General features: G+C 43.9%; 1 protein-coding gene across 3 annotated transcripts in view; it reads left to right on the top strand.

Annotated features, from left to right (window-relative positions):
- NTM (neurotrimin) overlaps window positions 1-27,538 on the top strand; it is a 959,556-nt gene that overhangs the window by 509,067 nt on the left and 422,951 nt on the right. For all 3 annotated transcript variants that reach the window (XM_024254593.3, XM_024254594.3, NM_001133370.1), the window contains 1 exon segment: window positions 16,295-16,379. In XM_024254593.3, the coding sequence (XP_024110361.2) occupies window positions 16,295-16,379 (85 nt within the window).

The following is a 27,538-nucleotide window of genomic DNA, read 5'->3' on the forward strand; positions in this document are numbered from 1 at the left end:
GGAAATGAAGATTTTTATTTTCTGGCAGCAGAAATGTAGGTCAACCTCTCTAGATCTTTTCCAGGTGCAGGCCTGGACCTTGCATGGGCTGGAAGTAACCATACATTTCACCCATACAGTGTGCCTCATCTGACACTCTGCATACCACAACCTGTCAGGACTCATTTACAGCTTCGTTTTCTCATGCATGAAATAAAGGTAATAGTACCTGGACTACCTTTCTCAATCACTGAGAGGTCCTTTCATTTCAATGAATATTTATTGAACTCACGCTCAGGGTCATATACTTTGCTCAGTGTTGGTCAGGTACAAAAATAAACCAGAAATGGCAACTGCCTTCAGAGATCTTACAACCTAGTTGGTAGGATCGGACAAATCTACAGTCCATTACAATGTAGATACACATACACACATTTACAGAGTTCTAGATTGTGAAATATATATATATATTATTTCACAGTACATATGTGAAATATACATATATATGTGTGTGTATATATATACATTTCCTTTAAAATAATTGATTTCAACCAATAGAAAAGAGAGGCATGGGAAGCATTGGTTAAACTAATGTTTCATGGAGGAAATGGAATCTGAACTGGTTCTTGAAACCTGAATAGAATTTAGAAAGCTGTGGATGGTAGGAGGGCATCCTGGCAGAGCAAAAGTCTGAGCATCTACATAGTTTGTGATATTCAGGGCAACTTTCCAAGAAGAACGTCTAGTCTAGGTTGATTGTGTCCTAGGATGTTACATGAGTGCAAAAATGAGGCCACAACAAAGACTAACATTACTTAATTAACTTGGGATACTTCTTGATTGTCAGTCTTAAGAGTTGGGTCTTTATGTCATAGGCAGGGGGAGCCACTGAAACTTCCTACATAGGTAAAGGACATTATCTGATCCCTGCCTGAGAAAGATAAAGCTGGCTTCTGCATGTGAAATGGTGTAGATCTGCTATTCTTAACTTTTTCTAACATAAAAATCATTTAAAATATTTTATAATACCCTCATTACTATGCAGAAAATGAGTTCACAGATAACATATAACACCTATACACATACTTCAAAAAATGACCTATATAAAGCCTGACTGAAACTGAAGGAGAAATAAATAGAAAATGATTGATAATAATATAAATGTAAAATAAATATTTGGATACAACTACACCGTAGGATATAATGAAGTATGGAAGCGTCTATATGCAGAATCACCATGAATGTGACAGCTAAGCGACAGTAGAGACTGCTACAAGGATGTAGAATTAATTGATGACTCAATATGATGAGAAACATTCCCATTGAGTATGTGATTTTTCAAACTAGTGAACACTTCTTGGTAAAGGCGTGAACAAATCAAACACAGTCTTTCTTTGACTTGCATGATAGTTGCACTCCTGGAGAATTAGTGAATATTAAAACTTGGCAAGAATATCTGTGTTTACATGTCAAATGGAGTACATTTTAGGCTTTTTTTTTTTTTTGAGACAGAGTCTCGCTCTGTCTCCCAGGCTGGAGTGCAGTGGCGCGATCTCCGCTCACTGCAAGCTCCGCCCCCAGGGTTCACGCCGTTCTCCTGCCTCAGCCTCCCGAGTAGCTGAGACTACAGGCGCCTGCTGCCACCACGCCCGGCTAATTTTTTTGTATTTTCAGTGGAGACGGGGTTTCACCATATTAGCCAAGGTGGTCTCGATCTCCTGACCTCGTGATCCACCCAGCTCGGTCTCCCAAAGTGCTGGGATTACAGGCGTAAGCCACGGCGCCCGGCCTAGGCTTAGATTTTTAAAAGAAAAAGGTTTCACTCACCTAAATGTCTGGCAGGCATTTGACGTCCGTGGCTGAATAGCCATGCATTGCTGCGTCTCTAACCTCTGCGGCCTCTGTACGCTAAATGGCAGCAGTACCTCTCCAATTATAGTGGGGACCAATATCCACTCAATTTTCCACTCCCACACTCCAAGGAATGTGCCCTGCCCCTGTTAAGAAGCACTGATTCAGGCAGAGGCAGGGTTGGAGGCAGAGAGATGAGTTAGGATTTAATTAAAATAGTAGAGAGAGGGAAAAGAAAAAAAGCAAGGGAGCCTTGGTGGTAGCACTGGGGACTGGCAAGAAGGAAAAAAATTAAGAGGCACTGATCTACCAGCAAGCAAAGGGTTGGCAATGCCCTTCGTAAAGTTTACATCACTGTGCAAATATTGTTGCAGTTGGAGTTAAATGTCATCACACTCACTGTACAGAAATGGTATCTGAAGCACTGAAAAGGTGCAATGACTTTTGCAAAGACACAGCACAGGTTAGGAATTGCGTTAGACACCCAGTGCCTTAGACCTACACTTTTACTGTAATTACTAATGCAAAGGAGCTTCTACTCAGCATGGGGAATTATAAGCAGAAAACTCGAGTAGAGCAAATATAAAGGTAGAAATAACTTCTGAAAATAGTCAAATTCCAAGTATTCTATTTATCACCTCTTAATGGAACACCTGGGAAACTCTAGGATTCCAAACAAAGACCAATATTCCACAATCCATCCACTTTTTTTGTTTGCTCATACCTCTAAATATTCATCAGTAACATTTGAGACAAAGGAAAGAGATAATTATGAGGGGAGAGTTTTTAAAAGATATTAAAGGTTAACAGAATTCTTGGCATTTGTGTCGTGTCAATTTCCATGTAATTATGCTCAATTCCCAGAATTCAGTGTCAGTTGTGCCTGTTAATGCTTAAAGATGATATCCTTGGAAAATAATTTATAAGATCATTTCTCAAATTTTTCAGATTCAAACCAAGCACCCTGGCTAATAGACTGATTATTATTAATGCTATTCTTGGGTGGAGAGTGCTAGAAGGTCGTAAGCGGGATGTTGGGATCAAAGTGGATTTGTTATGAGAGTGTGGTTAGCTATCTCTCCTAAGAGCAGAATGACTGTGCTCGAAATGTTTATATAACCTGATTTACAAACCTCTTCTATTTTTGTTTGATAAATAATAAGAATGTGGGAAAGCACCCCAGTTCCCTGGAATATGACTGCCTCTTAGAAGAAGGAAAGGGGTCCAGTGCTGATGTCTGCCTGTGGGGAAGTATGACCGACTGGCTTTGTGGAAAAACATTGAGATGCACAGGCCTAGATGTTTTTTACATGATTATTCATTCGTTCATTAATTCTTCTCTCATTTATCATTGAATGTATTTTACCTGTTCTTTGCTGAGATCGAGTGATTATAAATAAGACACTCTCCCCTTTTCTGTTCTCTTGAAATTGTGTATATTCCCTTTGTAGTATTGACTCCAATTGTGATTCATTGATTATCTGTGCAATTATTTCTAACATTCATCGCTTCGTAGCCATGGAGGTTGGAAATCAAGGATATGACAGTCCCTGATGTAACACGTCACCTATCCTAGGACATGCTTGTTGAATAAATGTGAGAAGGGTGTTCTCATCCCAACTGGGCAATCAAAAATAATCTTTTCAACTAACTTACTCTGATCTTGATTTGGGAGAACATTTTCTAAAGCCAGTCCAGTCTTGGCCTACCATGTTTTTCAGTCTCTGGGGCTCTGTGCATTTATGCATCTGTGTCTTCAGGAAATGAAATTGAAAAATAAGCTAGTTTCCCCCACCTTCTGTTGAGGCCAGTCCTGTGGAGCACAAAGTCGAGAACTCAGGCTCATGCATTATCTATTGTTTGTGATGACTGCTGTCACAATTCTCTTCCACTAGAGTGAAAAATGAAAAATTCTATGGAAAACAAATTGCTTCCCATCATGCCCTAAAATGTAGGCTGACACAGGGATGCATTGAGGTGGCAAGTAAGAGCTAAGACTGAGAATTTAGAGACATATGTCTTAATCCAGCTCTTCTAGTTGCTAGAAGTCAAACTTTTGGAACGAAGGGGCCAAGCGAAGTGAAGGATGTGTCCAAGGTAAATTCAGAGGCAATGTACAAAAAACAAGTGAGTGCACAGAGGAGCAGGGGTCCCCAGCCCAGTGAAGAGTGAAAGTCAGAGGTCATACATGGAGGAAACAGCCAAGCATGTGAAGGATTGGAAAGCAAGGCAGGCCAACTAACCCTGCCTAAAGGGAACTGTTTTCCTCTTCAGGAGGCATTTCCACATAAATCATGCACACACTTCATAGTATTTTAAAAAATGCCTTTACCAAGTGTACATAAACCTTCTACAAGGAGTTGTAACATAAGGTAGGTGTGTGTATTACAGGGGTGGGAGAAGGGCGAGATAAGCATAATTCAAGTATCCCCAGCCAGGCAGAAAATGGAATTACTGGGTAGATGGGACCATGACATTAGAAAGGTCACACTGGGTCACATAAATTCAGATGTCCTAGTTACCTGCTTTGGACAGTGGCAATTTTACATGAGTCATACTTCAAAGGTTAGGGATATACAGCAGACGCCTCTAACCTAACAAACTGTATGGGTATATCACACATTAATTTATTCAAACCTTCTCATATCTTACTTAGAGATTATTTTTGTCTGTATAAGTTTTATTCAGACATACTTGTTTTTATCCTTTAACTACTGTCTTGATTTCTTAGAGTTTTTTTATTTTATTTTAGCTAGAGTTTGGTCATTAAGTATGTGTTCACTCTATCCTTATACATCGTGAATATCAAATGTCATCATCAATTTCATGTTCCTCGTTTGTAGAGATTTGGAAGTCACTACAAAACAAATTATCTCAATCTTTGAATTTTCCTCAGCTGTGCTGGTCACTTAAATACAAATATTTATCAAAACCAATTATGTTCCAGGCATTGTGTTAGGTTTCAGGAATGCAACAGAGAAAAAGACAGAAATTAGACCATTACATGTATTCTGAGTGTTATGTGAGGCACTGATGCAGTAGGCATATGCCAAGTCCAGTGGACTAGCACAGTGAGGCCTTCATGAGCCAGTCAGAACCGAGAAGGGTGAAGACAACTCAGCCTGAGAACATGGGGACTGCATCCTAGGCAGGAAGTGGAACATAAAAAGTCCCTCAATTGAGAAAGAAGAACCTCTGAGGAATTAGAAGTGTAATACAATAAAACAAAACCTGACGTGGCTCCAAAAGGGAAGAAGAAGTAGTTGCTAAAGCTGAAAATACACAGATGCCATGTCCTGAGGGCTCAGAAACCGCAGAAAGGATTTGGAGCTTTATTCAAATTGCAGTGTGGAGCCACCAAAGATTTAATCGGGACAGTGACAAGGTCAGATTTCAGGAAATCTTCCTTTCAATGTGGAGACTGAAACAGAGCTGGCAAGAGCAGAAGGAGGACATCCACGTAAGATGAGTTTCAGGAATCCAGATAAGAAAATAAGGAGATCTTGGCTTGGGCCAGGCAAGGCAGTGGAGGTTGAGAAAGGTGGATGGATGTAAAATATGTTTTGGAGGAAGAACACAGGAAAAAGACTGAGAGAGAGAAAGAGTGAGAGAGAGAGAGAGAGAGACAGATTGGGTAATGAGGAGCAGTGATAAGAGGGAAGAGATTAAAAGTGACTCTATTTCTGATTTCAGCAGTTGGTTGCATGAAGTTTATTATTTGTGAGCTACAATGATAACTACTATAAGCAATACTAGGAGAATTTTTACGGAACAATTTTGAGTAAAAATAACATTTCTTCCTTGTTCCTATTTTTTCTAATACCCTTTTAGTGTTTTTCATAAAAATGTTTGGGTCAACACTTGTTTTTCAGCAAAAATTCCTGATACCTGCAGAAAGCAATCTATAGTACCATGCTCCAATATGTGTTGTAAGGATCATAGCTTGGGAACTGCTAGCCATCACCGATTCCAAGATTACTTTCCTGGGTTGTAAAAGAATAATCAGTAGCAACCATTTGTGGAGTTGGTACTACAGGCCAGGTACTTCACTGGTACTTTACATAAATTATTTCATTTAACCCTCACAGCAAATATAAGAAGTAGGTATTATTCCTTTTTAATAGAGGAGAAAAATGAGACTCTGAGAGGTGAGAACATTTTCCAAGGTCAAGCTGGTAATTTGTGGAACTTGGACATAAAGTCAAAGCCATTAACTCCAGCATTCATGCCCAATCCCTTCCACATCACTGTCTCTTCATTGACTGCCTAGATGCCAGCAACTTACATGCATACTTTATTTTTTCTAGAGTATCTTCCATTATATTTGGCCACTTTTCCACATATCCAAATAACTTTCTGGATTATTTGCAGCTCATCCATGTGAGCTAAAGGTTTAATTACTTAAGGGAACCTAATGTCTTCTGCAAACTTGGAAGAGTTCTCTATGAATTCCCTTTGACAGATCATTGGTAAAAATATTAAATTTGATTTGTCCTAGCAACTGTCCCTTGGGGAATCTAGTATTAATACTTTGCCATATAGAAACATGTCAATCTACCCTTGATTTATATCTTAGCTTTAAGCAACTCTCTGCCTTTGAAAAAAATATATAGTCTTCTCATTACCCACTTTTCTAAAAGGTATCTGTGATCCTGACACCTTGTCAAAACTGTTGTGAAAGCAAGGGTAGATTATTTCATGTGTTGTGGTTTATTCACATGCACGCTGACAACATTTTCCAAATTCTGCCTCCTCCAGGTTCAAAGCCACCTGAACAGCACATAAGTTCATTTTCCTAAGACACTCACAAGTTGCTCCTTCTTTCTCACGACCTGCAGTACCACTGGTAGTTTTGTGCTAAGCTAGTGAAGGAAAGCATACCACAGCTTTAGGGAAATCATTTCTTTCTGAGAGGTGCTGCCCATGTCAACCCCAGGTTGGGAAAGAAGCACAAGGCTGTGATGCCCCAAGGGCAACCTCAGTTACTTTATTTAGAAAGGCCCTGAACTCATGATGGTAATGCATACAGGTGGACCAACAAGGTGAAAGTCACAGAGATTCACAAGCATACAGAAATGCATTTTATTATTTCTTTGTAAGAGTCAATAAGTTTGTCAGAGTCAATAGATGCTTTAAATTGAAGTAAAGAAGAAAAAAAGGAAGTGGATAGTTTGGGTATTAGTTTAGCTAGAAATACAAAGAAACTTGACTTCTAGGGCAGTACAAATTCAAGCCTTCCACGAACAAGCAGTTGAGAGTACGTTTATCTTCTTAAAATGTGTGGGTGCCTTCCCACCACTTCACCTGCTCCTCACTGGTGCTTTGTCCCCTCCATACTACCATTCCTGTCCCAGGGCCTGCAAAGCAAACAGTGAACATTTATAAATCAAACTTGGTGAACTAAACATTTAGAACCTTAGAGTGAATGATTTTAGTCTCATCCAGTTCCCACTTCCCCAAGGAAAGTTCAGATTCTGTGCAGCCTTGATGCATTGGTTTAAAGTTAACTCAGTTTGAACACTAACCCATCTAATTAGGTGTTTGTTTGAAATCCACGTCTCAGTAGTCAACTGATCTGATGAAACCGGTATGGTGTGTCCGTATATGTTTGGTGTGGAAATGTAAATGGGTTACAATCCCAGCAAAATAACATCACAGCAGTTCAGCCAGGTCCACATTTCTAATAAAGAATATTGATTGATTTCAGGGATAGAAAAGATCAGTTCTACCCAATTACACTCTTGCTGCCCCTTCTAAAGCAGCATGACTCAGGAATTATTTCATGGCACTTAGCCTTTTATATACAACTGCTATTAGAAAATGTTCTTTGTGACACATAAAATTATATGTATGTATATGTATCCATGTGTGTACAGAATATGCTATGAACATATGCCTGTATGGCTTATTTAAGAAACTCAGGAGAGATTGAGATAAAACCCAGCAGAATGAATCTAAACCATGAAGTACGGAAGAAATAAACACTAACAGAAAGGAGAGAGAATCCAAATAAAAAGAAAAGGCGGAAAGAGGTAGATACAGGAAACACAGAAAAAATCCCTTACTGAAGAGAAGAAAAAAAAAATAGGGCCACGGAAAGTTAAAGGACAGACAGTCCAATAGATCTCTAAGGCTCTTCTAACCCGGATATTCCAAGAGTCTAGTCCTGGAAGGAGGGTTTAAATATTCTCTTTATGGCTGGATGCCTAGCATAGACTGTATCTAGACAGCCATGTCCCAGCTAGGCTTTAGGGGAAGACTCCCAAATGGGCAATTAATTTAGATTTAATAGGACAGTTACTGTAAGTTTAAATAAATGCCAGTTAAATATTAACAGCATATTTATTGAAGATTAACATTGCTGGTTGCATTGTGGGATTTTCTTTTCCTTAAAGAAACCCTTTATCGGAAGACTTTTAATCATCTTGACTCTTCCATCGCTTGCCTCAGATCCAGGGCAGCTCATTAATTACTCTGTACAACAGTTTTCAACATTCTGAAGTGGTTACCTAGATGAATGGGAAGAATGGAAGGCCATATAAGAAGGGCTATTTCTGTGCAGGATGGATTGATGAGTGAATTTGATAAGAGTGTTGAGAAGCATTATAATCCTGGACTATTAGAGTTGGAAATGTCCTGGGAAGCCATCTCATCCAAACTCCTCATTTAGAAGGCAAGAGGAAGAGAGGAGAGCTATTCCACTGAGCTGGTAAGGGGCAGACTTGGGGCTGGAATTCCAGACCCTGGATCCCAGCCTCTTACTGAGCTGTCACTGTACTCTGAAATTTTTCCTTTAATTCTGCAAAAGTGCATTAACCCATTTGAGTGAATTAGTCATTAGACCTTCTCAGTGACACACAGATCATGAAGACTGTTTTATGTTTTTTGACAAACAAAGGAGCTAAAAATTCAAACACAAGCAGTGATTTATCTAAGGTGACAAAATGATGGGCCGAGTTGAAACTACAACTCAGGTCTTCTGTTTTACAAAATATATTTGCACAAATGTCACCTCCAACACAAAGTACAGTTGGACCCATATGTTATTATGCAAATTCTTATGTCATTAAAATTTACTTTGTCTGATGTTGTTTTTGGATGGGGAACAAGGAATAAAACCTCTAAAGAAAATGAGGGGAAAAGGTCAAACAGAGACAAAAGTTCTAGGTGATTGTTTAGGGAGAATGGAGCACAGGGGTAGAAGTAAGCCAAGTTCCTCTGACAGTTTAAAACCCCAAGTTTGTACTTGATAAAATTGCCATTCCTAGGGCTCTTTCTGTTTGAGAAGCCACTTCCCTACTCTGGCTGGGCTCAGAAACATTAGAACTGGTGTCTGTGTGTGCATGCAGATGAATGTCTGCAGGTAACTCTTTCACAGAGGTTACAAGGCCAATCCCTGAATGTAGAAATTTGGAGAGATGAGGCAGGCCCAAGATGTTCTTATCCAGTGATTTGTTTAAGATGGAGACCTGAGCGTGTTAGGCCTTGCATGGCAGAAGCAGCTTTGGATTCAGCCATCAGGCACATTGGAGCAATGAAGGGCTTAAAGGCTCATGGAAGGAGGTCAGACATTGTGGCTCACTTTACAATGGGATGGAGGTGTCCTGTCTTTTTGTCAGGTGGATTGGCTACTTTTCTGTTGTACTTTCAAAGTTTCCCAGGCTGCTACTGAAAGAGAAAGCTGCCTCCTCTTTTGCAAGCACAGGCTGTTTCCCACAGGCCTAGAGAACAGAGGCCTGACAGTGGGGTGGGAGCTGGGGGCCACAGCTCTTTCTGCTGTGGGTGGTCTAGAGGCTGTGCTACTTCCTCTCCGACTACATCTCAGCATGACGTTCCTGCTCTGTCCCCCTTATGCTGTAAACTCTAAGAGCATTCCCAGGGCCTGCACTCAGCAGTCTGCTCCTGGGTTCTCTGCATGAATGTCACCTGTAGGCTGACTCAGAATGAAGGGAGCACAGCCAATGGCAGCTCCTTCCAGTCCCAGCGTGAGAAGCCTGGGAGCAGCCAGGCCTGTGCTAAACTCTTTGCAGCTACTCCCTCATCTCATCCTCACAGCAGTACTGAGCAGTAGGTACCATGAGGACCACTATTTTACAGATTAGATTAGGGCATGTCCTGAAGGTCCCACAGCTAGTAATGGAGAGGGTGAATATTTGACTTCTGATCTGAGTCTAAAACCCAAGGTCCCGGTCCTTCTTATTGGATAAATATGTACTGAATGAATCCATGACTGCATGAACACACAATGTTGATGGCATTAGAGGTTTTCAGTGAGACACAGAGCACTCCCGAGGTGCCCATCTTTAGTTTGTGTGAGCACCGTCTGAGGCTGTCAAGGAAGTTTCTGCTCATGCTCCTTTCCGTCTTGGGTCATGTAGCGTCTGTGCCGTCTTCTGCCATCCACGAGATTCCTGCCCATGCTTGCCCATCCCTTCATCTCCCACTCACTGTTAAGTCCAGTTTAATGTCATTTCCTTAGGGAAAAGTTTCCTGATCTTCCAGACACGATGAGAATCTCCTATCCTGTCATTTCCATTTTTTTTTTTTTTCTCACAGCATTCATCACAATTGTATCCACTATTTCATAAAATTCTTTGTTGAATGTCTGTCTCCCCTGCTGGAAGTGCACTTCATGCAGGGGAGGCCCACGTTACTTTTGCCTATGTCTCTCCCATTCATTGCTTTCACTGGCCCTGTTGAGTTGATGAAGGGCTTCCCAATATTTAGAAGTCCTTCAGAGCACCCGACCCCTCCTAATACCCCTTCCAATGAAGCTAGAGGACCAAGATTGTGCCTGGGAATCTGGATAAGTGTAATGAGACAAATCACTTCCCACAGGCTAGGCAGACCTCAGCTTTTTTGTCTCAGCAATGAGAAAGTTCTCAAGGGCTTATAGGGGAGTGCAGGGTGGAGTTCATTTAATTTTCATGAATGTTAATAGAAATAAAACCACTCACATACCCAATAGCACTAGACCACACACAACTCAAGGGCAGGGGGCATGTCTTTATTTTTGTACCTCTCAACACAGTTCCTGGTACACACAAGGAACTCAAAATCTGCTTGCTGGTTTATTAACTAATTTGAGTTCAACCAAATAATTTGATACCCAAAGTGATTCTGGGCAATCATGGTAACCTGTCCTCTGTGGGTCTCTCTCTTGGCCACAGATGATGCAGCAGCAGGAGTTACTGTAGTGGTTAGCTCTTAAATATTGTTCTTATCTGACAGGTAGAGTAGAAAGAACCCTGTTGTAGGAGTCAGGAGTTCTGAGTTCTAGTCTGGATTGGCCAGTTTATAAACTTTATGCTCCTATGATCAACTCCTCCTCCTTCCAGCGGCTCAATCCTTCACTTAAGAAATGAATGGATTATACTAAAGATCTTCCAAGGTCCCTTCTGAATGTATCATTCTGTGATGTTATGAGTCCACCGTCTTATTATGACCCAAAACTTAGATAAAAAGGAAATACTCTGCCCCAAAGACCCCTGGCTCTCAGGCTGTCCCCTTTGGGCACCTGCCTTTCGCTGCATCGGCACTTTGATTTTGGCTTGTTCATCCTGCTCCCCCTGAATTTTCTGTCTACCTCCGATTGTTCTATCCACCATCTCTCTGCTTTATGCATCTCTTATAAAGTTTTATGGGTTTAAAGTCCATAGATAGCCTCACCTTTGCCATTCCTTCATATCCTCCTTCTCAATTCTCTCTATTTGTGACCTCTTTTCTCTCCCTGGAGCCCTCTTCCCCTTTTCAAGTTGCCCCTTTGCTCTTTCTGCTGAAATCCTAACATGTTGGACTACAGCCCAGATGAACCACGATTTTATTTTGATCCTGTATTCACAGAGGAGCAAAAAATAGCATATGTTTTTCCAGTTCCCAGCCCTTCCCTACTGCCTTAGAGGCATCTCTTTATCCAGATTTATGCCTCCTTTTCTGATTAAACCTTCCAATATCTATTTGATGTCACACCACTCTCTAACTGCCCTGCATTTCCCATCTTCTCGCCTGCACTCCTATGTGAGATCTCCATCAGGAGAGGGGAGCCTTTAGCCTTTTTAGACAAGGAGAAGCAGAGCTGGCATTTGTTAAGCTAGTGCTCCTCTTTTCGTCTCTTGTGTGTGTGGAATAGTGACAGCTCTTTAGCTGGCCCCAGCTTGCTCTGGGTAACATGGAGTAAAACAAAAACAACAGCTAATTTCTCTTTCACTGGGAGTTCTTCTCTGTACCAGCCCTGCTTCAGTGTACAGATGCTAGGGTGGCCTGAAGTCTCCATCTACTGCTTCCTCACCTGCCTGCCAACCGTCCAAAGTCCACATGGCAGGCTCTTCTCTCCTCCCTCTTTTACAGTCCCAGGATTATTAAAGGGAATATGATTGTTTCCTTTTGCTCAGGGAATGTGTATGTGTGTACATGTTTGTGAGCTTGAAAGGCATTGTCCTATAGATATTTTTATAACCTGAAGCAATTACAGCTGTCAGCACAGAGACAAGCTGTGACAAGTTGATTTATGTGTACAGTATATGTGTATGCAAGAAGGAAGGGAAGAAGGAGATGGAGATGGTGGGAAAGAGGGTGGAGGTGGGCGCTCGTTAGGAATCGGCTTTCAAGGAGGCAGAAAGGAAGTTGTTTCTATAAAGAACACAAATAATGAAATTGCTTTGAATGTCATCCCTTTTCATTAACTCGGATATGCTGGGAAAAATAAAATAAATCCAACAGTTTTTATGAAGCAGGAGACAGGATATAAGATAAGCCACTAAGTGTTGGTTATATTTAGGGATTAAGGGCTGGGAAGTGAGTTGACATATGATTTTGATCTTCATCTTTTCAAACCACTTCAATAGCCGGTTTGAATAAAATGGATTTTGTCTTGTTAATTATGTGGGCATCTCTGACCTTTCACCACTTTCTAAACTTCTATGTTTGAGTAAAGTTTGGATCCCTGCGCCCACGAAGCAGGTATGAGGTTGCAAGTGCCTTTTCTTTGTCCTCCCTGTGAGTTACCTGAGCTTGGCTGGGTTTTCTGCTGCAACTGCTGGACTGCTAAGCTTAGCGCTCTCCCTTCATGGGCAGAGACAAAGGTGGTTTGATTGTCTTAGATCTACTGCATGCAGACTGGTAGAAACCAAACATCTCAAAGAGCCTGTAAGAAGAATTATTTTCCTGCCCAGACATAATAATGAAGCAATGGCAGGCAAATGTATTAATAAAGCATCTTCCATCTTAAATGGATTTCTAAGTATTTTCCTGTAGAGTTAATCATATATGTAGGCCCCTTGGGAAAGCCTGTTGTTGTCATTATCCATATCCCTAGATGCAAAAACTAATGCTCCTTTGTACCTACCTGAAAATTAGATGCAAGAGCCAGGATTAGCATTTATCATGAAAGGAATCATCCCTGCCATTCTCAGGCCTCTAGGGAAACGACTCCAAAGCTCAGAATGAGCCCGTCTCCTTTCCCCATGACTAGCATTTGTTTCCACTTGTTGTAGTGAGGATGTGTTTAAGAAGAGGGGTTGAGAGGGAGGATTATGAGGGATGGTTGAAATGAATGGACGAATTATTAGAGGTGACCCCTTGGCTTGTGGAGAAGAAGCCCAAATTCAGCAGACTGAAAGTCAGCAAACATATCTCACAGCTTTAGTATATCATCATAATATCTATCTTAACGCGGTGAAGTTATTCAATTTCCTGTTTCCACAATTGCCCATTGGAAAAGGGAGACACAATAGAAACTTCCAAGAATGGACTGGTGCTAAAATAGGTTAATTTTCCTCCTTTCCTTTCAAAAATACAAAGCTCTTCTGCTCCCCACAGATGTAATTGTTTATTCCTGATAGTAAAGTCATTTGTTGCAGCCATAAGTTGACAATTGATAGTTTTGGTGTTATATATCAAATGATCCCCAGTGGCCAAAAATAGCAGATGAGTTTCCCTGAGAATTTAATATCAGAAAAGTCACCAGAGGAGAGCAGGGAACAATTGGCCCAATGATGAGTTAATGCAAAGTATTTTGAGATATTCACTGTAAAGTCACTTCACTCTTTCTGGCTGAGCACGTCCTAGTCAACTATGACAATGGAAAGGCAAGCCGTCTTAGTCTTTCTTTGTTACCCAGGAGTGTGGTTTCCATTTCTCCAAAGCCTACTTCTGTCCTATCTCTATAGAGTAGTTAGCATGAAGGAGATTTGATTGGTGAAATGTTTGTGTCCTCTCCAACGTGGTATCTACATGTAAGTGATTGGTACTGCTCGAAGGTTGCCAGAATGAGTATTGTACCAAAGCCCTTATGGTTATATGACTCAGTTATAATGGTTCAGTCTCTTTGATGCCGGATGGCTTTTCGGAAGACCATTTTTCTGTTATTTAACAGTTGTTAACAACAACAACAAAAAGCTTCCTGGTTGTGTTTGATAGAAAGTCTCGGGGAAAAACAAAGCCACTGTTGCCTCCTCGCTATCCCCAAGGAGAATGTGGGTCAGGGCTGGAGCCCGGCTCTGGGAATCCCTGAGAAGGGAGCATTATTAATGTCACCACCACTGTGCCTGCTGAGCTGCTCTGTGCTTCCCCCTTGCACAAGGACCAGGCCCAGCCAGGGAAAGGAAATGCAGGCCATTCCCTCAGAGCCGAAGTTAAGGGAGAAATAATAATACAGGCACAGGAGGACCAGCAGCAGCCAGAGAGGAGAAGTGACAGAGACTGAGGCAATTCCAGTCTCTTCCCGGGTTTCAAGAATTTGAGAAACACACCTCTTAAAGATGAAATCAGCTGTGCGAGAGTGTGAGGCCCAGGAAACCTGGGAGTCTGCTGTATAAATACAGCAAGTGGCTCACACTCATCCACTCAAGTGAGCACTTTTGCAGGCCCAGCATCTTTTAATGGCGACAAAACAAGAATAAAGAATGTAAGTGGGTGTCTGAACTTGACCAACATTTTGATGATGCGATTTTTCCAGTTTCGCACACTAAGAGGCTTCTGTGATTTTGGATTTGTTTTATATATGGCAGATCTCTAGAATGGTAGTGTTGAGTCTCTGGGGTTTTGAGCAGCTTTGTAGGGGGCTGCTGGGCGGGTGCTGTACTACTGAATAACTATGAGGTTCTTCTAAAACATCCTCCCAACACTCTGAGTTTACTCTGAATGCTAATGGGATTAATCTGATGATTTTAAAGGTGCATGTATGCATGCTGCAGGGTGTTCCTTTCCCAGTTAATTAGTTTGTGACCCTTATTAAGATGTCTCAAGTCTGGGGCTGATTAAGGCTGCATGGTAACTTTGTCTTTTTTCCTAATTTGGAAGCGCGTAAATGGTTAAACTCCTGGCCTGGGCTGGGCTGGTGCACAGCCCGGGCCCGGCGCGGCGGGGGTTAAGGTGGGCGCCCGCGCCCAGCGCCCCGCGCCCGCCCGCCGGGATGAGAGCGCAGTCCGCGCCGCCAGCCCGCCCGCTCGATCCGAGGCGGCACCGGGAGAAAGTGGCGGTCAGGATGGAGCTGCTGCCATGACAACCCCGGCGGTCGGGGCCCGCGCGCGTCGGGGCTGCTCCCGGGAGGAAGGCGGCGCGGAGGCCGGGGGCGGCCGCTGAGCTTGGCGTCCGCGCGGCTCCGGTGCCGGCTGCGCCGCGCCCTCCCCAGCGAGCTAGCGAGCTAGGGGCCGCCGCGGTCCGCTCCCGCCGCCCGGCCTCTCCTTCCTCGGCCACCGCCGCAGCCCCTGCCCCGCCGAGCCCCGCCGGACAGCGGCGGCTGCAGCGCGCATTTGGGCTCCGAGGAAGTTGACCGAGGCGGCTGCCGCAGCATCCCGGGTCCGGATTGCACGAAGCCCGCGCGGCCGTCTCCTCCGCGCGCCACCCCGGCGCCTCCCGCGAGCTCCACTTCCCATCTGCTATTGTTTCCGATTGTTTTCCGGTGGCGAGCCCGGCTCCGAAACTTACAAAGTGTTGGATTTCCCCTGTTCGAACTGAGGGACTGCAGACCGCCTCTGGGTAGCTGGATGAAGCCCACCCCGTCCCCTTCTGGTACCAAAGTGCTTACTCCTCTCCAAAGTGCCATGTCTGAACTGCCACTGGGAAGAAGCGGCTCCTGAGACGCGCCCACACCTTTCACCTGCCTCGCGCTTCCCCCTCCTCGGCCACCTTCCCGGCAGAAGCAGCAAGGAGGGAGCCCCCTTTGGCCGTCCTCCGTGGAACTGGTTTTCCGAGGCTGGATTTGGGGGAGGAATATTAGACTTGGAGGAGTCTGCGCGCTTTTCTCCTCCCCGCGCCTCCCGGTCGCCGCTAGTTCACCGCTCAGTGCCCGCGCTCGCTCCGCACTCCACCCACTTCTTGTGCTCGCCCGGGGGGCGTGTGCCGTGCGGCTGCCGGAGTTCTGGGAAGTTGTGGCTGTCGAGAATGGGGGTCTGTGGGTACCTGTTCCTGCCCTGGAAGTGCCTCGTGGTCGTGTCTCTCAGGCTGCTGTTCCTTGTACCCACAGGAGTGCCCGTGCGCAGCGGAGATGCCACCTTCCCCAAAGCTATGGACAACGTGACGGTCCGGCAGGGGGAGAGCGCCACCCTCAGGTAGGGAGCTGACATTATTCTACGAATTGATGATTTGTATGGGGTGGGGGCAAGGGGCAGGGGTGCAGGTGTGTGCACTGAGGCGTGCCTGGGTTGGCGGAGAGGTCGCTGGTTCCCTGGGCTGCACAATTTATGGCTGCGCTGGGGGCTCTGCCCGGGAATGTGGCAGTCATAGGGAAAGGCTCAGAGGTTCTGGAGGTGAGCTTTTTCCCAAAAACTGGCCTCTGCAGCTCAGGCACTTGTTAAGGGTGAGGGGTGGCTGGACCAGGTGGTCGCTGAGATTGAGGGACTTGTCCCTGGCACTGTCTGTGCCTGAGCCTCGTGGCCGTGGTGCCAGGGGGCTTGGAGGGGCTCCCCGCGAGCAGTCTTCTCTGAAGTTAACGAGTCCCAAAGGAGGGGTCTGGCTTGTAGTGAATGCCCCCACTTGCCCATGCCATGGGGCTTTGCCAGCCCTGGCTCCTGCACTTTAGGAGAGCCGCTGTTTTGTCCTGGCCCTGACTGTGCCCAGGCTTTCCTGGGGTGCCTTCATGCCGTGAGCTGGTGGGCAGACAGAGATGCTTTCTCCTGTCTGAACGTGGCTTTCTGAGGCCCAAGTCATGGAGTCTGATTTGTCCGTGGAAAATGGCATTTACTGTAGTGAACTGTGTTCTGTTCCTGCTCTCCACCAAAACAGTACATGCAAAACTCGTCTACTGAAGAGAAACTAGGTTTCAGTGTTGGGTTGGGTCCTGATTGGCTTCTGTGGTTAAGGCTTACAGGCACTGGGGGAGGAGGAGAAGAAGAATCTTGGTTATGCTTTGTGTAAGGTAGAGTGATTCTGTCTCCCTGATTACCTTACCTGCAGAAACGCTAACTCAATTTCCAGTGTTGATAAACCACACCTCTCATATGAGGGCAAAACGCTTAATGATTGCGATGGGAAATTTTATTCTCTGGAATTTTATAAGAGAATAAGCATGAGGTGGAAGTTAAGAAGGTTCATGGGAACGATTTCCCTGCCTCTCCTTGATTTAGTCTTCCCTCTTAAATAAAGTTTTCCAAACTAAGCAACAGAACTAACCACAAGGCAACATGGCAATATTCTTGTCCTTTGCACGTGAAGATTTCTGGAAAGATAACCCTGGTGCCAGTGTCTACTGTTTTGCCCCTCTGATGACTTCTTCTAGGATTGGGTTGTTTTGGACTGTATACTTAAGGCCGTATCTATAGGATAGAAAATGGTGAAGAGGAGGCAATGTCAATACAGAGCTGAGTTATCAGGACATTGCCAAAGGAAGTGTGTAATTTAGGGACCCGTGCAGGGCTACAAGCATCCAGTGATCCTTTGTCTAGGGAGAGCTTATCCTCATGGCTCTGGTGAACTCCTAGTTATTTGTTGGCTCATGAGACCCACCACTTCCACTCTTCTGAGCGAAAATAAAGCAACTTCCTTCCCCCACTCAGAAATGATTGTGTGTCTGCTTTAAAAATGGATTTCAGGGGAGTTACAAATATGCAGTGATTTCAGACTACTTAAATAAAAAACCAAAAATGAATGTCTAAAGCAGTAATAATCAAGGAAATTTAATGTTCTCTGGATGCCCCCTTTGTCCCTAGTCCTTGGCTGCAAGGAGGGCCTCCCAGGGACAGAGACATTCTCATATGGGGAACATTTTAGATAGAAATGGGATTTTTTTTTTTTTCAAGGAAAAGGTGTAAGGTAGCTCTGTAGAGATTTGAAGATAAATAAACAGGAAGTGGGTCCTGGCAGACAGAGACCCTCTGTCTGGAGGCCAGGATCTGGTCTCCAGAAGGTAGTCTTCAAGGCTTATCAAAGTCAGGACTGTCCAGAGGGTGGCTGCATTCAGCAGAGGCTGAATCACAGGACAGGCCTGGGTTAGGAGGAGCTTCTTTTTGAAATCGCATTATCATGTATTGGCTGACTTATCTTTCCTTGTCTTCCCTTTCATGGTTCTTTTTTCTCATTCTGCGGGTCCCCCTCTCTCTTTCAGCACTAATGTTTGTTTGCATTTTCACATGTGTTCTCAACCCAGTGGTATTGTTTGGGTATGGATAGAGATGGGAACATGGTGGAGCTTCCTTTCTAGACCCTTGAATTGGCCCCAACCCAGCCAAGTTCCTTCTGGAACATCTCCTGCCATTCTGTGCCAGCCTCAGGGGCTGAATGTCCTCCTGACATGCAAGAGAAAGGCCTTCACAGTGGATGGAGCATTACAGGGCAGGGATTAGATGAGCTAGGGTCTGAGTGACACCAGCCCTTGACCGTAGACCTGACTTAGGATATGAATCAGGCACCAGGTGTAACAAGCAACCAGTATGGAGGATGCTCAGGCCTCTCAGGATTGCCCTCCTTCTCAAACTCTGATGCACTAGAACAAGGAAGGGCTGCCCTGCTGGGATGGACTTTGGTGGGGTGGAAGCCCCTGAACTCTGAAACATAGGTCCTGCATTTTCTTGTTCTGTGTACAGAGAGGCAAGTAGGAATTTCAGAATGTATTTTGTTTGCATAAAAATTGCTGCATTTTCATGTAACCTGAATGTAGGTTGCAACAATCTAGTAGTTCAGAGCTCTGAGTTATTTTCTTTTTGCTTTGTATTGTGTGTATGTAGGGGAACAGAGGACCCTTCCTTCCTTCCTTCCATCTATCTTTCTTCTTCCGTTTGTTTTTTTTCTCTTTTGGCTAATCATATGACCGAGCTGTAAGGAACCACAACTAGGGGAGACCAGAGCACCTGTGGTCTGGCCTGGAGGGCCGCCATATCCATCTTCCTATGGGTGATTGGGTGATGATGGTGATACATGTAGTTTTCTTCATAACCAGCAGAGGACTTTTTGCTCTAATTTCATTTTATTCTGCTTTGTTCTCACCAACATCATATTTTGAGGATCTTTTGCAGTCCCTAAAGAATAAATGCTCAGCAGAAGATTCTAATGTGAGGAAACTTTTAAAAAATGTTTTATCTTATCCAAGTAGCTCTAACAATCCTTGTGGAGGTATTGGGAAATGTTTCAATTAGCATAGCATTGACAGCCTGAAAAGAATTACAATTTGCAATCTCCCACTCTTTCTGCCCTCCCGCTGACATTCTGTAGGCATATTTCTTAAAAGGGTGAGGTAAAACAGAATCTGCAGTAATAATACTATTAGCCAATGTTTATTGAGTGCTCGCTATGTGTTAGGGAGTATCTAAGTGTTTTAATAATATCTAACCTATCATTCAGCCTCATAAGATTAACACTTTAATAACAGCCCTATGGCGTAGGAGTTATTATTATCCCTATTTTACAGACGAGGAAACTGAGGTGTGCAGAGTTTACATCCTTTGATGGAGGTGGCACAGCTAGGAAGCTTTGAAGCCAGGCTGTGAAGCACTGGTAATAATCATGTTAATAAGATACATAGTACTATCATTGGTCTGTTACTGTGTGAACATTTTATGTAAACAGTAACATTTAATCCTCACAACTCTCTGAAATAGACTTAATTATTCCCCGTTAAGGCCTAGAGAGGGGGAACTTACCTGAAATCACGTAAGCAGCCAGTGGCAGACCGGTATGCTGGCTCAGGACTCCACTCCTTCACTTTGTACACCAAGCTTCCCAGGACTATTCAGGACCCTTTGGATTCGTGTTCCTCTCGTTCCTCTGTGGCACTTAATGTCTGCCCTATTCATTTTGGCTTAGACCCTGTTTTCCAATGTTATCACTCTGTCTTCTTTCTTCCCTTGGGCTGCAGAGCACCTCTTGGAAAGCGAGACTCACGCCTTGTCATGGCATGAGCACTGTGTGCTGGCAGATGCTTACTCAAACAAAGTGAATGAAAGCCAAACAACGATATCCCCCAGCTATATTCAGTTTATCTCCTTACCACATTTCTCTATCATTTTATTTTAAATTTCAACTATGGTCAATCAGAAATATATTGAGTGGTTCTTTCAAGAAGGGGACTGTATTAGTCCGTTTTCACAGTGCCGATAAAGACGTACCCAAGACTGAGTAATTTATAGAGAAAAAGAGGTTTAATGGACTCACAGTTCCACGTGGCTGGGGAGGCCTCACAATCATGGCAGAAGGCAAAAGGCACATTTTACATGGCGGCAGATGAGACAATGAAAGCCAAGAGAAAGGGGAAATCCCTTATAAAATCATCAGAGCCTGTGAGACTTATTCACTACCACGAGAACAGTATGGGGAAAACTGCCCCGATGATTCAGTTATCTCCCACTGGGTCCCTCCCACAACACGTAGGAATTATGGGAGCTACAATTCAAGATGAGATTTGGGTGGGGACACAGCCACACCATATCAGGCATTGAGCTGGGTGTTTGGGTGTGGAAAGGCACATGGCCTGGACTTGGCTTTTGGGGGCTTGGGTCCAACTGGAAAAACTGGCTGTGGACAAAGAGGTCATGGACCTTGTGAGGCAGAGTGCACCATGAAAACGTGGGCGATCATGCTCTCCATGGCTGGAGCAGAGCCCCTCTGTTAGAGTGAAGGCTTACTGTGGGTTGGCAGGACTGCACTAGCTCCTAGCTCCTGGGTGGAAGTGAGCAGACATCAGTGAGGAATCAGGAGCCCCAGATGCCCCCAATGCATGGGTGTCGTTCACTTAGACACCTTCACTATGCATCAGCACACCTGCCACTTGGCAGTTTCAATGAATGCTTTCCACATTTCAGAGATTCCCCAATTAACGCAGCAGCTAGTAAAGTGCATTCTTTCCTGGGGATCACTTGGTTGGTGGGCATCAGAGGCTGAACTCTGCATTCTGTCGTGCCTCTAGACCATAGGCTTAGCAATTGGATGATGTTGTTTTTCCAGGGTGAGTTAGGAATTGAAGGTCTGAGAAATGTATGCAATTTTGGTTGAGTTTTGATATGGAACTCCATGGAATCACACAGACTAAATGTGGTTTTGATACTTGAGAGGACCCAGGGAGTCACCCTCTAGATGAAGGAAGCTGTGGCACTTTGCTCATGTCATGTAAGGTGCTTGGAATTTCATTTGATAAGCAGATGGATTCTCTGGTAGTTCCTCCAGCTACTCCACAGCCTCTTAAGGGCAGAACTAGGCCTCCTCCAGGCTTGCCTCCTAATCCGCAGCACATGGCTTGGCCTGTGGAATTTGCCAATAAAATCCGAAGGACTCTCATCCTGCCTTTCCTTTCACTCACTCTGTTGTGGACACCCATAAACACAGCTTATTCCAGCTGCAAAGCGTTTCCTCTCGTGGTCCGCCCTGCTGGGAACACCCCTACTCTGATCTTCCCATGGACAGCTGTTTCTTATCATTTTGGCCTAAGCTCACAGAGAATTCCCTCCCTGATGCCTTTCCTGATACCAAATCAAAATAATCCTCTACCACTACCACCAGTCTTACCCTGGCATATCATCCTGGAGTTTTTGTTCAGAACAATCATCTCCATCTGAAGTTATCCCATTCATTTGGTTATCTGTGTATGGGTTGTCTTCCCCAAAGGGACTGAAAATTCCTTGAGAAGAGATATGCTCTGTCTTGTTAGCAGTGTCTGGCATATAGAAGGTGTTCAATAAATTTGTTGCATGAATGACTGCAGGAATGAAGGCCTGAGATCATGTCTTCTTCTCCTTGGAGTCTGTGTCCTTTTTCCTGGATTGTCTTGTGTTGTCCTTGCCTTGGGCATGTTACTTCCTCAGTGTCATTTCTGACTGGGCAGCTGTGTGAGGCTGCTCCTGTGGAGGTGCTGGAGACGGGTTGCAAATACATAGAAGTCATTGAACTTGTGTCTGTCTGTCCAGGCCACAGATGGGGTGTGTTGGTTGTCCATTATTTCATATTTGCACCCATGACACTTGCCTTCCTTCTGCTGGGTCACTTCCCCACCCAGTCCTTAAGTCTTTGAAGGAACAATGATAGTCAACCCCAGGGAAATAAGCATTTTCAAGATAAGGAGGGACACAGAAAAGCACTCTGCCCATCCTTTCTCTCTGTTTGTGGAGTCTACTGGCAGTGGTTGTGGTGGTATAACTATTGATCCGTTGTTTATGAGTTCACCTGTTCAGAATAGCAATGCTAGTCAGGAGGCCTGTGCTGCTCCTACTGCCCTGCCGCCTCTCAGGACTGGCCACTGGGCACTCACCTCTGGGCTTGCCAGGCATCCGGCTGGTGTCCTGTGGCTCTGAGGAGCAGGGACAGATGGGACCAAGGAGGGAGGCTCCTGGAAGCACATTCAGCTGTTGAGGAGCCAAAAACTAAAATGGGAAAACTAAAAACTCAACCAAACATAGGGCAGAAGGAGTAGGAGTATGCCAGTTGTCACTGAAAGCCAGAGGAGGCTACAGGGGGCCAGCTCAGTTCTGTAACACCCCTCATCTAAACCATAAGTGCTTTGCAGAAAAATGTCTCCTTTCTCCCTCTTTTAAAAGCATAGCATTCTTGAATTTGAAAGGATTGCAGAGAGCTGGGAGATCAACCACCTGGTTTTACAGATAGTGGAAGTAGTGATAATCAGTCTTGCACAAGGATGCCTTCCAGAAGGGTGAGAGGGCCGGCAGCCAGTACACTCTCCATCCCCAGGCTGTGAGCCCTCACTTGGGGTTATGCATGCTGAAGGAAAGGCCATGTTTTCCTAAGTGCAAAAGCATCCTCCTGACCATGAATGCTTTCAATGCATTTAGCTGACATTTATCACCGTATTCTCTCCTGACTGCTGGTTTAGTCCATACCACACCTTGCATTCTTATGCTTTGACTCTCATTCCATGTGGGACAGCTGTTTGCTGTGGGTCAGGTCCTGTGCTGAGCAGTTTACCAGAAGAACCTCATTTAATCCTCACAGATGCTCCATCAGGTGGACACAATGATTACTCTGATTTTACAGAGCAGGAAACCAAAGCGCTGAGAGGCACAGTGAAGGTATTTTCCCAGCTCACATACTCAGGTGGGTGCTGAGCCTGGGACTCAGGATGGGTGGTGTCTGACTCCTAGGCAATCCCCCTCTGTTCCACAGTGCTGGTCTCGTTCTGTCCCTTCTATTCTTCATTGCCAAGTTCCTCTCCCACTAGAGACCCAGTGAGTTTGGTTGTCGCTCCTTGTCGTGGTGCACAGGAATCCCCCCTCCTGAAGCATGAGGAACAGGGCCTGGGAGTGTTTAAGGTTTCATGTCGTCCATGGCGTGGAGACACAGGGACCCAACTGACCTCTAGAGGTCCCTTCTACTCACAGAATCCTACAATTTCCATAGTTTGTTCAGAGGAAGACACTTATTCCAGGTTCTTCCATGGATCTTTGGCTTTAGGTATCAGCAACCTTGGACTTTCTCACCTGGAGTTAATAATACCATGAACATTTCCACGTACTTCTCTGGAATGTGGTATTGAACCAATCAAGGCAGATACCAATTCTAGGAGGATTCTACAGGCCAGTCAGTGGATCTGGATACCATAGCACCAGGGGAACAGGAGGGACCAGCTCCAAAACGCTTCCTTTTTTTTTTTTTTTTTTTTAAACTAGTAATAGGCCTCTCTCCTGGGGAATCTTGTAAAAAAAGATAATTAATGGTAATGGCATATTTGTTCTCTTAGGTTGAAAGTCTCCACGGATGAGTAAAATAGAACATTATCCTTGTGTTATTTAAGGTCACTTTGCTTCCTCAGGAGTAAGTTGATGGGTTCCTACTGTGTAATAGATAACTAATACTAAATAAATAATAAGCAATACTACCAACATCATTATAGATGGTCAAATATTTTTAGGAAACCAAGGACTTATTGGGTTAGGATGCAATTTCAAATTGCATGTGTGAGCTGAAGAGAGAAGGAAGCAACGGGGAAGTTTACTAGGAGTACAATCATTGGAGACAAACATCTCCAACACACAAGACCTTACTGACTCATAGGTACCAGGAGTGATAGGCTAGAAAGAAGATAGAGTGGGAGACAGGAGTCTACAAACTCTGGCTCAGGCAGTTTGTTTGATTGCAGGCAAAATTTGTAATCTCCCCACTCTGCATTTAAAGAGGACCGTTATTACCCATCTCAAAGTGTTGTTTTAGGTTAAAATGGGATAACACACACAAAACATAGTATATAGTTATAACTTTCTTTCTCTATATATGAATATATATGTATGTACATATGCATGTGTGTATATATGTGTATATAATATACACACATATACCAATTTTCATTATAAGCTATTGTAGCTTAAACACTTTGGCAGACATACCATGTCTTGCTTCTGAAAGATCCAGTTATAGGTGGACAAATCCCCCTTTGTCCACCTATAATTGTGAGTTTTTTTGTGGTGCCTCTCCTACACATCTGTTTAGAGATTCTTCAGTTTCAAATCATTTCTTGAGATGTTTGATTTCTGAGAGGGAGTAAGAAGAAAGATATTTCTTTGTTTTTCATAAAAAGATTGTTGCATAGCAAGTTGTGACAATTCATGGCTCTGAAGATGCATTTCCCACCAGAAAAATTCATCCAGAAGGTTCTGTGGAGCAGGTTATCTGTGAATTCATGCATAGATTTCGGATTGCCAGACCCTTTTTCCTTGGAGAAATGATTTTTCCATGTTAATTCCACTGGAGTCAAATGGTAAAAAACAGGGTCTGGGATAACATGTGTTGGGGAAGGGGCGGTTTAAGACTCTAGCAGCTTTAATGTTCTCTAATTGTAAATCTTCTCTTCATTCATATCTCCTGATGATTGGGAGGCAGGCTCAGGGCTCGAGTGGTGATGGTGAAAATAGAGAAGGAGGCCTCTTTGCATTTGGGAATTTTACTTTTGGTCAGGTCTGGGGCAACACCAGTGCATCTGGCATTAGAAACTGATCTCAGCGTTCACTGATGGGATCACGGGAAGAGTCCTGTCCATTTTAACCCAATGTCAAAGGGCTTAAATTAGTTTAAACGTAGTGAACTATGAATAGCCGTCTTGATCTTTCATGATCTGTTTTTCTTAAATCTCATTTATTCACATTGTTGAATTATTTGGTTTTATTTGGGTGTATTTGGGCAACTTGCTGTCTTATCGGTGTGAAATGTTTTGGCTTAGAAAGCTTTTGGTTAGATTTGTCTTATAAAATGAACATATGAACGAATCTTACAATCTTGCTGATGGATTTCTTAAAATAATAGAATTTTTAATGAAAACAGCATCAACCAACAGACTGATGGAAAATTGAAAAAACTAAAATCGACCTTCAAACAAGCTTTGTTGGGTTCATGGAGTCAAAGGAAGATGTATCTGTGTGAAAATAGTTTCTTAATCTTCTCTGGCTTTCAAACGGCCTCTAGTGTGCCGGATGAGTGAAAAAATGATCTGACATTCAGAATAATCATCTTTGGACAAATTTACCTGTCAGGAGGGCTCAATCCAAAATTCTAACCCATCAGAAGCTATAAGTAAGAAAAAGAACGCATGCGAATTATGTTTAATTTAGTGCAGTTTTTATACAGAAAAGCTGGAAATAGCAATGCTGTGGTGTTATGGGTTGAATTTTGTCCCATCTCCCCACCATTAAAAAATTATATTGATGTTCTAACCTCCAGTAGCTTACAATGTGACTTTATTTGTAAATATGGTTGCTGCAGATATAATTAGCTAAGGTGAGGTCATACTAGAGTAGAGTGTGCCTCTAAACCAATACAACTGGTGTTCTGTTAAAAAGATGCCTACTTGGAGACGCAGAAGATACGCAGAGAGTGACAACAAAAGCAGAGGCTGTAGTGATGCACCTGCAAGCCAAGAAATGCCACAGATTGCCAGCAAGCAGCCAGGAATTAGGAAGAGGCAATGAGGGAAACTTCCCTACAAGTTTCAAAGGGAGTATGGCCCTGCCAACACGGTGATCTCCATGATTTCAGACTTCTGGGCTCCAGAACTGTGAGACAACACATTTCCACTGTTTTCAGCCCCCCAGTTTTAATAGTATATTATGACAGCAGTAGGACACTGGAACATTTGCATATTAAAAAAATAATTTTGTTAAATAATAGGAACAATCATGCAAAGGACCGTAGATAGGCCTGGTTAGATCACCCAGTTCCCAACTATGACACGAGCCACTGCAGTCCACAGAGGAAGTGCCAGAGTCCAGAATGCTTCTGGGTCTCAGTCGTGAGCCCAGGCTCTCCATTACAAATCCTAAAGAAGCCAATCAGGGTGGAAATGCTTGCCCTTTTATTCCTCAGAGGCCATCAGCACAAACCCTATTGTATCGTCTCAGTTATCTCGACCACCTCAGAAGTCACAGACCCTCAACCCCCGGGCCATGCATCATTTTCTAGATTCATATCCCAACATCCAACAGCCTAACCCAGTTACAAACCTCTTCCTCATCCTCCAAATCTTTTTACTCTCTGGACTTAATGAACTGTCACCAGCAACATTTTTACATCTCCAGTCTCTACTTTGAATGTTCCCCCCTTATTTTTTTTTTTTCTTTTTTGCTTTAGTTGAAACTCGGCTGTTCCCTGGATTATTTCCACTCCTGGAGTCCTCAAAAGTGGCTGTTTTTCTCCCATACCTTGCTTACCCTGAGGCCTGAAAGTTGGATAAACGTCCTCCTTGCTACTCATTATGGCTGCTGGACATTTCTTTTTCATCTTTCTCGACATGTCCAGTTAGGGTGCAGCAAATGCCACTTGGCTCTGTTGCCCTCTGCCCCGTCATCTGCCATCAGTTCTGACCACGCTTCTTCACTCTGGACCTCCAGACCGCACATCCTGCTGCTCATCTACAGAGCCTTTTAATGATGACATTCAAACTGGGTCCTCCCAGCCAGTACCCTTGACGCAAGGCCCATTGGACCATGGCCAGCTACTCCATCCTGCCCTTCCCTCAGTCCTTCTGATCTTAGGAACTGCAAACCTAGTACCTCTTTTATTTTTCTCATTCTCTCCTGTGCTTCATCTAATTCATCGCTAAATTCTGTTTGTCTTTTCTTTTAAGAGTTCTCCTGAATCAGACCACTTTTTTACCATCTCAAGCACTGCCTCCCTGGGCAAAGCCACCACCGTCTCTCCTCGGCTATTCTGGTGGCATCTTGTCTGGTCTCCCTGTTTCTACTCCTGTTCCCCTGGAGTTTATTATCTGCCTAGCAGCCCCAGCTACCATTTCACAAGAATTACCTGACTCTGTTCAAAACCTACAGTGGCTTCTGGCTAAACTTAGAAT

The sequence above is a fragment of the Pongo abelii genome, chromosome 9, assembly GCF_028885655.2.
Source record: "Pongo abelii isolate AG06213 chromosome 9, NHGRI_mPonAbe1-v2.0_pri, whole genome shotgun sequence".
Lineage (NCBI taxonomy): Eukaryota > Metazoa > Chordata > Mammalia > Primates > Hominidae > Pongo > Pongo abelii.